Below are 12,138 nucleotides of genomic sequence, written 5' to 3'. Positions count from 1 at the left end.
GTTGTAATTTGATTCCCAAGATTGTTCCACACAGGCTTAAGATACGAAGCGCTTATTCTGCAGAATATGACATAGAAATTGTAATTAAGTAAAATTGATAAAACTATTAGTCATAGCATTTATTGGAAAAACATTCTTGTAAATCAACTCAAATATTTTAAGGCGAGTAGCAATGCAAAAGAGGATGAGAAATCGCTATGCAATAGAAAAGAACACTTGGTGTATATAACTAGATGAAGTCTAAGTAGTGATTGGCTAGTGAGAGATATTCCATAGCTTAACAGTAGAATCGTGTCCTGCCGACACAAGCTCATTATCCGACCTCCAACAGACGGCTGAAGTAGCACTCATTTTATGTGCTCCTAAAATAATAAAATTTAATGTTTGCAGGTATTCGATCATAGTTCAACTGTTGTCTAGATGTTTATTATATGTGTGAGTATGTGAATGCAGTTGTGGTTTGAATTCAGTAGAGCAATTCATGAAGACAGATTTGGTCAACCAAGAAAATGTAGGGTGCTTGGGGATACACTGTTGTGAAGCATTGAACAAGTTGTGAAAATATAAAGGACGATACACAACGGCAATACGTAACAGGTGATTGGAAAAATTGTGTTGCAACCATAACTTGTAAAAAGTTGCCAAGCCTCAACTACAAAACCTTTATGTGAACAGATACATACTGCTATTCCACACCCTAATGACGATCTTTAGCAACTGTTTGTTTAAATCCAACACAGCTGTGAAGTCAAGCTCAAAAATAATGCTGTTATCACCATGAATATGATATCATCAGTGCATACACTATTCGAAGATTTTAACAGGAATAAAGGATTTGGTGAACTATGTAACTTTACGCAGTTTTGGAACTTAATGTTGAACCAACACTAAGAGCTCAACATCATCATTGTCATATACTAATACAAAGGTGAACACAAGAATTAATCTGTATAATATGTGTCAAAAAGACCAGAGCAATGTTGTCTACAAGTGCACTTGATGACAAGTTGCTCTGCATTTGGGTTGTAAACCCATCGAGCAAGTGATGCTAATGACATGCTCACTAGCTGCATACACATATATCTTGTATAACTCTGGTTGTTTGTAGCAAATGCAAGAAGTTATATGTAATCAACTTACGATCTAGTTTAATTTTCTTGGAAGCTTCTTCAACATTCCAGATAATGACACTGGTATCCAACGAGCCAGTCGCAATGTACTGGCTGTTAGGAGACCAACTGAGAGACAAGATCTTAGCTGTGTGTGCAGTCCAGTTGCCTTTTACAATTGACTACAACAGGAATAGAGTCTATAATTTACCTGTCACATTTACTACAAGTCTCTACTCTCTTTTGTTATCTCTCTGTAATATACGGAATGTGTAACCAAATATGTTGAACGAGATCAAGAACAAAACGGGTGGCAAGTATTTTACAAAAACCGATGAGCTCTTACACCGTCAGACATATGAAACTTGTGGAATCGCAGGAGTTTATGATACTTTTTACTTTTGTCAGCCAGTTATTGTAAAATTGAGGAGACTGAACTACAATTGTTGCCATTAAGCTGCGTATTCCTAATACAACTGGTATGAGAACCTGTGCTAAATTTGACAAATGAATCACAGTCTGACAGGTGCTTTGAATGAAATTGGTTGATAAAAATGCCAAAATACTGCCACGACTTAAGTCATTGCAAGCACAACTCCAAATTACCTAGCTAAAAACCACACTGACCTGGTAGTCGGGGCAGCTGTAGAGTTCAAGTTTTCTGTTGGCATCACCAGCTGCCAGATAGGCACCATCAGGTGAGTAGCCTAAGCAAGTAATAGCTCCTGTCTGAGATAGAAGTTGTGTCTCCTGCAGTGTTCCATTACTCAGTGAGTAGAGATGCACTGTTGAGTCCTGCAAAATGAGATACCTTGGAGTAATCAACTCTTGCCTTACTAGAAATACCTATACTGTATGTACTGTAACATGAACAAATATGATACATGCACTTGGCAAGCTGCTGATTTACATCCATAAACTAGTACGCAAAAGTAATATGGAAAGATGCTTGAAATATTCTTCTACACTTTTTTACATAAAATTCTAGAGTCATGCACAATGCTGACTGTGGACTTCATTGAACCTAAGATGCCGTAGATTTGGAACTACAAAACATAGAGAATCAAATACCGACCAACATAGAAAAGTCTTTCTTTTAGAAAAACTAGCTGCTCAATAACCCATGCTCAGAAAACATGAGAGAGCCGGCTTGTTGCAGACTAAAAGAGGATAGCAATATTACAATAATATATACTTTGGAATATAAAAAAAACTATCAACTCTGTACAAATACAAACTTCATGTACAAGACTACAAGTATTTGACTACACAGATTCAGTTGAAGTAATGTCTACTAGCTAATGCACGGGCTGCCTTCAACAGAGCAATGCTGATACAGTCATTGCTCATATGCTGTCCATACAACTAATGAAACAAACCAATACGCAAGGAATGTATAGTTCATCAGACTGATCATAAAGATAACAGCAAGGAATGTTATTACTAAGGTTTAGTGCGTTGTATGAACTTCCCTCATTCACATCTGTAAGCATGGCAAGTATGCTGATCATACCGCATCATATCAACATTAGTTGTAATTTGTAATTAACATTCGTAAAGCCATACCACAATATAATCTGCACATCTAGAATGCTAGACCCAAATTATTGCTGCTGAGTTCTTAGATTCCCTCTCAGATCTTGTTGTTTATTTTGCTCTCACCTTCTGCCCACCTACAGCCACTTCGGCGTTGTTTGGGTGGATAGCCACACAGCTTGGTTCATACTTGACACACTCCTTAAAGAGCACCTGTCCATTCTGTATGATGACAACTTCATCGAGACATGCAACTACTATGAGTCCATCTGTGCTTGCTGCCACACCTTGCGGCTGGGAGCTCATCTTCACATTGACATCACTACAATGATAGAAAACATGGTGAATATATATCTAAAGAGTGAGCAACAAAACTACTGGAATAAAAATAATATTATTGTTTGTTCAAAAGGAGAATAAGTCAAGGACAAATTTTCATTAAAAGAAATTGTGATGTGCGAATGTATAAAGTAAGAACAGAGTCAGGTCAATGAAATAGAACCTTTGTAACTTCTCACCAGAACCATGTAACATATTCTGTAGATATTCAAATGTGAACTATTAGCCATTATAAGTGAACAACTCTCAGTATGGCACTTTATCTAGATGCAAGTTCACTGTATATGCCACTACAACTGTCAGCTTTATGAGATAAACATACAGGAAGCACTGACTGATGAGCTTTGACCTTCGTAGACCACTATATTATGTTTAATTATTCATCAAAAATGTTTATATTTGAAAATAAATGAGAATTCTCACACTGTAAGGCTTGTGACACTATCGGTCCACCTTTTCACTCATGAGAATTAGTCCAAATTTTGTGCTAATGATTTAAGCTGCAACTAAATAAAAAATGAAAGTAAACAGCTAAAAATAAGGAGTCATTTAAATATGAGTTATTCACTCATGTGCAATACAAGTAGCATCTGACGACTCCAATAAATACACATCTAAACTGAGCAATGCTCTCTACGGTTTCACAACACAATACGTACGCTATTTAAGATCATTTGAGTGATGGCGCTAGTACAACTCAAGCAAAACCAATTTTATAGACATTCACAAGTTCAAGTAACAGAAAAGAGCAGATGTGCCCGGTTGCAGGTAACATCCAAACTATTAGTGAATGTACATAGTTCGTGTACTTTCATTCAGTGAATGGCATTTAAGTTTAAGAGTATACTGTTTGAAATGTGTGGCATAAAAAGTTTATTTAATTAGTTTGTATTTTCTGAGTGCAAGCAACATAGAAGGCATGACATAGAAAACAATCTCCAAATATTAAAAACAAAAATAAACTTGCAAGGTGATAAAAATGATATAGCGAGTAGGGGAGGACAAAGTGAAACTGTGACAGCTCAATTTCAATCTGACTCATAGAAACAGTTTTAGAGTATGCTGTCACATGCAAAAAAGATTACATAGAAATAAGCGAATATCACCACTCAAAATTAAAACAGTATAGAAACGGTTTCTTCCAATCCCAACTGTTCTCTTACACCAACTAGCCAGATTTTGTAGTTTGATCTACCCCCGAAGTACTTTTCCACGAAAAAGCATATTTTGCACAAATAATCATGCCCAACACAAGTCACAGTTGAGGTGTCCTCACAGTGAACCTATTGTTAACGCAACCAACCTGTATGACAGCGATGAGGTGTCAATTGTCCTCACAGTATCATCTATGCTGCAGGATGTGAGAGTGTCTCCTGTGAGACTCAAGCTCTGCACTTGCGCGGTGTGACCTGCCGACAGCAGAAACAGCTATAGAACGGTTCTGAGCATCATACAGTCAATGTGAACATGAAGGGCAGGTGCTATTTATTGACCTTACAACAGACTGGGAATGAGTACTCACACAGTGCCAGCCAACTGATTACACTTGATGTCATTACCATATTTCTTCAGATATCTCTCAATTACTTCAGTCTTGACAAAGAAGACATTTCAAAAACGCCCAGAAATATATGCTTTCCAGATATACTTCACACTAACTTATATTGGTCATTCACGTGTAAGCAGAAAAAATCAGCAGATATTGTTTGCGATCAGTATAAAAGCTGCTGCCCCGGCAGTAAGTGCAATGTATTCACACAGGTTACATGCATATCAAAAAGCTGGTTCCACTATGAAAAACATACCCACCATAAAAGTTACTAAACTCTCCATATATAAACATATGAAAACTGTCCGGTACAGCTGGAAACACTTTGTCAGGTGGCAAGTGAAGATGAGACTTCAGAACTAGAGAAAGCCACAAGTTCAACAACCCTTGAAGCAACTGACCTGAACCAGCAATCTCTGCCGCAACTCCGGTGTTAGCATCCCATGCACATATTTTTCCCTCTGCATCACCGGAATAAATTACGTCTGCTGAAGCTACGGCTGCATCTATGCGCTTGCTGTGACCCTATAGTAAGTGAATGAGCAAGTCATGTATGAGAAATGTCTTCCAATTCAATTACAGGAAAGAATACCAAACTAAAATATATTACAAAATAGTCAGAGGTAAAACGGGGCTCCATAGTCGAAAAGAAGGAAAGAGTCCAGCACTATCATTGTACAGCTTGAAAGGTAAAGTTTATAAGAGCGATGAGATCTTTTGATGAGATCACACAAAGTTTACCAAACTCAACAAAAGACTGAATTTACAAGTGTATGCAACTTCTTTAATAAGGTAGTTGTGCTGCACGTGTGTGTACTATCCCAGCAATAACCAAATCAAGCCACACAATCAGCATGTTAGTTAACATTCTAGCTAAGTTGGTAAATGAAAAAGTGAGACAACAAAGAACTCTGTAAATGGAATATGGGAAAAATAATAAAGTAATATGGGCAAGGATGATTCATAGCAGACGTGACTCACCCGAATAACTCGACTAGGAGAGGAAGGGTTATTCCTGTCTAGGTAGTTGATGTTTCCAGATAAGGACACAGTGAGAATAATGTCCCCTTGCCAAAGACATCCAACTTGCATGTCGGATACTACAGTGCCAAGGTTGAACTCGCTGCAACAAAAACTTCTAAATTAACTACATTCTATAAAGAGATGAAGAAACGAGCTTTGGCATGACATACTGAAAGCAAAGCGATGAATTCAAAACATTTATATACTCTGTTGTTCTCACACACTCGCTCATACACACGCACACACCTTGAAAGTGTTTTCCACAAAACCTAACGACAGCGCATCCAAAAGTCGGCAACTTCATGATGCGTACTACTCAGGCTCTCATTGTTCAAACAAGATAAAACATGAATGTTTTAAGTGCCTACCAGAGCATTTCGCCACTCTCCACATTCCATATCTTCGCTGATTTGTCCCCGGAAACTGTCAGTGCCTCCTGCCCACTGCTGTTGAAGGCCACACCATATATGCCTCCCTTGTGAGCGGGTGAACCGAGCTCTGACTGCCTTTCTCCTGTCTTACCATCATAGAGGTATGCCTGAGACAGTAGCAAGCAAATGTACTATTATTACATGAACTACAAGAAGCTTTTGGTGAGCAGCAGCGTGACAGCAAATAACCAGCACCGGGCTGGCGGCACCTAAGAAAAATCATTGCTTTCTAGAGGAAATATTCAACAACTACTGACATGTGACTAAACACTGAGATAGATTCAGTGGCAAACGTACCCTCCCATCAGCTCCCCCACTGAGGAACTTCGACCCATCGATCGAATACTTGAGGGCATTCACAAAGTTCTTGTGATCCTAAAACCGAAAAAAAAACTGAACACCCAGCTTCATCAGCACACTGCGCTCTATCAGTGCTAGACATACTTACTGTATGCAAACATCCCTACACATTCCCTAGATGATAACATGTAGACAATTAGAATAGCAGTTGAATGGTGTATGAACAGACAGAAACGTCACCTCAATTTGCATATTGAGCTTGAATGGTGGACCATGATAGAAGCAGATGCTCTGATCCTCAGAGGCAGTGGCGATTCTGAAAGGACGACTCGGTTTGAAACTGACAGCGTTCACCTGCTTAGAATGTCCAAGCATTTCACCTACGGATGTGCCCGTCTCCGCATTGATGGGGTGAGCGAACCTGAAATGATAAGAAAACGACATTGACACATACCACTCAGACACCTTCATACACACCTGATGATTTGAGCATTATAACTCCAATGGTTACAAAATGATTCGCTTGTTAATTATGAGTAAGATATATTTCTTAAATATATGAGTAAAATACTAAAAAATACATACTTCTCTCGGCCCTGACCGCCAACGACAATCCGTTGGCTGTCAGCTGACCAATCCAAATCCTTAACGATGCCGCTAAAAGGCTGGAACTCATTCTTAAGGATGTGATCAGCATTTACAGTGTCCCATATTCTCACTTTGCCAGTAACGTCTATAAGAAATCCCACATAGTTACGATAAACTTGATATGGTGAAAGTAAAGATGCAAATGAACAAATGAGAGGAAAGAGAACAGTAAAGAGAAGAGAAGGTTAATATCTATACCTGCTGAAGCAATGTAGAAGCCGCTAGGAGAGTACTTAGCAACAGTTGTAGGCTGAGTATGTTCAGTATAGACATCGCAGATGGCTGGATCCTACAACAGAAAGATGAAATTTTTCATGTTCCCCTATAAACTGTTTATATGCCTCAGTAGATTGTCTATACTCCTCTGTAGACTGTTTATACTCCTCTGTAGACTGTCTATACTCGTCTATAAACTGTTTATACTCCTCTGTAGACTATTTGTACTCCACTACAAACTGTTTATACTCCTCTGTAGACTGTTTATACTCCTCTATAGACTGTTTATACTCCTCTATAGACTGTCTATACTCCTCTGTAGACTATTTATACTCCTCTAAAGACTAGATTAGATATACACCTCTGTATACTGTTTATATTCTTCATAGATATACTACAGACATCTCTTTGATATAATTAATTAACAAATATGATTGTCAAAAATTAAACTATGCAAATAATGTTGGATAAGTTATCACTGCTAGTGTTATACGATTAAGCCTGCCATGAAAGATTGAAGTGAACTTCGCTGAGATCGAATTTATAAATAAATACCTCAATATTTCTAATGAAGACACTGGTTCCATGGGTGTAAAGAATTGTTTTCTTGTCTTCTTTGCCAGAGATTATCATTGGCTGACCTCTAGTGGTCGCAGGAAGAGCAGCGAAAATTGCTTCTGCAATAATAATCAACGATTGAGCCCCAAGTGTGCAAGATACAAATAGGTATGGCAATAGTTGAGCTGTATAAAGACTATATCTTATAATGCTAATTCAGCAAAAATAATATTGAAAACAGAAGTCAATTTTGATTAATTTAATCATAAGACTGTACATATCTATTGGAACAGTTAGCTATCCACGCTGCACATCTTCAGATGACCAGCTATTAAGATGAAATGTCAATTTACTATAATACTGTCAGCCAGAGTATATGATATCTGATTAACAACAATCAGTTATCAAGCAAACTGGTCATTGAAACACTCAGATATAGACTAAAGCGATGAGTAACATAATTGTTTTCTAATAAAAACTTCTCAGATCAACATTCTTAATTGAATAATTAGGTGTTGCACTTACTGAGTTCTCCCGACATTGTCGTTTGAATATTGGATACAAATATTAGCGCCTTTTACTCTTCCTCTAAACTTCTACAATTTTACAAATTAATAGCTGTGAATATAATAATAAAATAATTTATATCTGACAAAAATTAGGTAAATAAAACATCTTATTAAAAATCTGAATTCTTTTAATCACTAATTCAACCCTCTATTTAAATTACTAATATATTTTATATGTAACATTTTTATTTTATCCTAACCTTTAACCCTAGAAGTCTAGTGTCCTGCGAGAGGTTGGCAGGTGTGCCGTGAGAAATTATTAATACATGATCATTCTTTGAACTTCAACAATTTTATTTCTGACTGATTTTTTCGGTAAAAAAACTGAGATTAACTATCAATACAATTTTTCTAAACATTGGAAAGTGGTCGATCAGGTGTTAGAGGGTCGGTCTACTGAGCTGAATGTCCTGAGTTTGACTCGCATAAAAAGCAATCGTATATTCTAACTTCTACTGGTGGTTTTCCACAGACGGACGAATAGACAGACAGACGTCACTCTTATTACAGTAAAGATTACACATAGGGGAGAAGTGGGTAATGTGGACAGTTTTTCTTTTCGTTACAGTTACCACTATTCTATTCACTTTAGAATTCTCTAAATTATATATTTAGCTTGCAGAGTTTGTTGGCTCTCTTTTCTTAATTGCATGTTTTGTAATACAAGCAATATTTTTTCCAGAATCCACCATATCGTAAACCACAAGATTGTCCACATTACCCACCATCGGTGGGCAATGTGGTCAGGTACACTGGGTAATGTGAACATGTCATTTTTTTGTCATTAAAAGTAAAAGTTTCTCAGATATTTAAATAACTACAAGTAATATATGCATTTGGTTATATTCAATTTAATGTAAACTGTACAGGAATAATTCAAATCTGACAATATAAAATAATAATTCTACCAAGTCATGGTAATAACTCAGATTGTCTTTTAGTGTTGTTGGTATAACAAATTATGTCTATCCTAAATTGAATGCTGATGGCTTAAAACCAATTATGATTCCACTTCTGGTTCTTTCTGTATTTCCCTGTGACAGCGGTTTAGGTAAGACTAATTCGAGTTCACTGCGGCTCACACATTTACAATCTGGTAGGTCTGGCTTGAAAAACTTCCCACTCCTGTGCCGGTAAAAGCCTACTTCCAACTCTTCAGAGGCAATAGTTTTATTTAAAATTTAAGGCAGTTAATTTAACATTCATTTTTTAAATACAACATTTAAAAAAACTCATGTCTACTAATCACAATCAATAGATAGTGCAAAACAACATTCACTTTTGCATTCGTAGTTATTGGCAAATAATTGTTGGATTGAGAAATTTACATGTATGTATATTAGTAAATTTACTAGTAAGCCTAGTAGCAGTAGTAACAATTTAGACTTAACATTGAAACCAGCAAATTAAGCAGTTTATATCATAAGCCTTGCAGCACAGGGTAATTTGGACATGGCATAAGGGTAATGTGAACATGTCTACATTACCCTTATGGTAATAATATATAAGATGGGGGTAATGTGGACATGTCCACATGACCCCACCTTATATATTATTACAAATTTTGATAAACCTCAGTCAAAGTCAAGAGTTGCCTTCTGACAATCAATAGAGATAACCAGCTCAATATGCTTTGTTTGTGTACATACTGCCCCAAAAGTTCCAACAATATTTACACTACATAACTCAAGTAGTAAAATTCAATTAAAAATTACAATTTGTATGATAAATATTAAAATGCTTACAGATTGATGTATGATGGACTGAGACTTACAAATGAGCATGTGGCTTCTTCTAACATGAAAAGGAATTGTTTTATATTATGAAACGAGTGGAATTGGTTATAAACTTTAGCTAATAATTTACCTGTCCACATTACCCAGCTGTCCACATTACCCACTTCTCCCCTACTAGATAATAAGGATTGAATGACACAGCGGGTTACAAATCCAAAAATTTCACACTTTATAGAAAAATTTCATATTGCTACGGAAAACCTATCACAGCTCAAAAACGAGGTATAAAAATGTTTATGCTTTTTTCAAACTTGTTATGTTAAAAATTAGTGAAATTCTTTAAATATTTTTATTAGGCAAACGCTGCACTCAAAGATGGCAACACTTGCATCAGAGGGTATACCAACTGTTCCACTAACTTGACTCAAAAAAAGCCTAAGAGAGTAGTTACCTGTCTAGAATGTTATGGCTGATACAGTTAGAACAAAATAGATTGTACAAAAGATAAAATTATACTTTAGTGTTAAACTGAAAAAATGATCTTGAATCTGACATGCAAATTTAAACATAAGTAAGGAAGGTGAAAATAAACTGGGATCCAACAAAATTCTTCGTGATGGCTAGCTTACATTAGACCAAGTAGAGTTCATGTAGAAATAGAATATGTTGCAGCTGTTCAAGAATCTTCACTGATGATACCTGATGAAATTATATAGCAAATGGACATAATGATGCAGTTAGATTTTTATTTGAAGTTCAAAGATCAGTCAGCAATATAAAAAAACTTTATTATATCACCTTAAACAATGTCAGGTTGACACAAATCAGAAGATCATTTTTTCACACACATTTTCCACTATAGTTTTTGCAGGTATTGAATAGATTAATAAAAACAACGTTCTTATTCATAGGATGATGATGGTCAACCACAACATATAGATTTTCTATGGTCAGATTAGCTACTATAAAACACCAATGAAGCATAGGCTACTTAACTGTTAAAGTACACTTCTTGGTGTACACAGCAACGCGTTCAAAAAAGTATAAGATTAAAACAAGTGAAAGATAAAAGTGGGTCTTAGCAAAGCTTGACGTCATACTGAACAAACTCATCATAAAATTGAGAGCCATCTCCATACTTTACGGTAGATATCAATATTAATCCATTTCTTACAGTAACTTGCGACTTGTAGTAATACACTAATAAGACGCCGCAGCAATTGAATACACAGCTTTGCTACGTAATAAAATTTGCAAAACTAGACCATTCATTGTGAACAAAAAAGAACTAAGTGACAGAAGAAAGTGTACATGACTTTTTGAACCTTTTTAGCATTTCTTTATAGCTATTACCTCAGCAAGTAATTGCAACAACAGCAATACACGCTACAACCGGTATCGCAGTTCGGCGGATGCAGAAAACTCACCTAAATTGAAAACTCAAAGCAAATTCTTTGCAACTGGTTCTTCCTGTTGTTAAAAACACCTCCCTACTTCGTCTAAACAGCAATAAGATATGTTTGATAAAAAAACTTACATTAGTCTCTGCAAATGTGTGAGTCATGTATGACGGCTTCAGGAAGTGACAAAAATTTACCAAATAAGGTTACGAGAAGGTGAATCATTGCCTAAAGTCCTAACAATCAAATAATCAGCGTCGTCAATGATTATCAGGAACTCCGTTACAATCTGGAGCTACGTTGTCGTGCTAAAACTTTAGGCATAGTAGGACAACTTCAAACACTTGCTCCAATTTCCCAGGTATGGGAGCAACTTGGACATGCATATTAAATAAATAAATATGTACTCTTTAAAAACCAACATTGCTCATAACATGTAAAACAGTTGCTGACTATGCTGAATTGAATAAAGTTTTAATTATAGTTCAATAAACTGAAAATTGAGCTACTGGACAGCTTAAGTAAAAGCAGGTCAATTAATTTTTGTTTCAATAGCTTCTTTTATTCAAACATCTGCTGCATTACACATACTTAACATTTTTTTTAAATTTGATGTTTTTCTTGATTTTAATATTTGCCTGAATTTAATTCTTTTAACATCCATTAGCAATTACTGTTGTTTTTAAACAGATTACGAAATAGGCTTCCTATATAATGTGCTAAT

The 12,138-nt window shown here is 36.1% G+C and overlaps 1 protein-coding gene across 2 annotated transcripts; it reads right to left on the bottom strand.

Annotated features, from left to right (window-relative positions):
- Positions 1-102: 102 nt before the first annotated feature.
- LOC137395157 (actin-interacting protein 1-like) lies at positions 103-11,624 on the bottom strand. 2 transcript variants are annotated; one of them, XM_068081982.1, is made up of 15 exons: positions 11,552-11,624; positions 8,235-8,305; positions 7,707-7,828; positions 7,134-7,224; positions 6,873-7,020; positions 6,528-6,708; positions 6,285-6,362; positions 5,925-6,094; positions 5,515-5,656; positions 4,935-5,058; positions 4,288-4,393; positions 2,772-2,967; positions 1,737-1,904; positions 1,141-1,291; positions 103-362 (listed from the first exon to the last, which is right to left on the bottom strand). In XM_068081982.1, exons 2-15 carry the CDS (start codon positions 8,248-8,250, stop codon positions 256-258), a joined length of 1,800 nt encoding a protein of 599 aa, XP_067938083.1. In that variant the 5' UTR covers positions 8,251-8,305; positions 11,552-11,624; the 3' UTR covers positions 103-255. The 2 variants fall into 2 exon arrangements, with proteins under 2 accessions (XP_067938083.1, XP_067938084.1); XM_068081983.1 differs by having other exon boundaries at positions 11,442-11,577.
- Positions 11,625-12,138: the final 514 nt, after the last annotated feature.

This window comes from Watersipora subatra, chromosome 4 (assembly GCF_963576615.1).
Source record: "Watersipora subatra chromosome 4, tzWatSuba1.1, whole genome shotgun sequence".
NCBI lineage: Eukaryota > Metazoa > Bryozoa > Gymnolaemata > Cheilostomatida > Watersiporidae > Watersipora > Watersipora subatra.
This window is presented reverse-complemented; position numbering and strand designations above follow the sequence as displayed.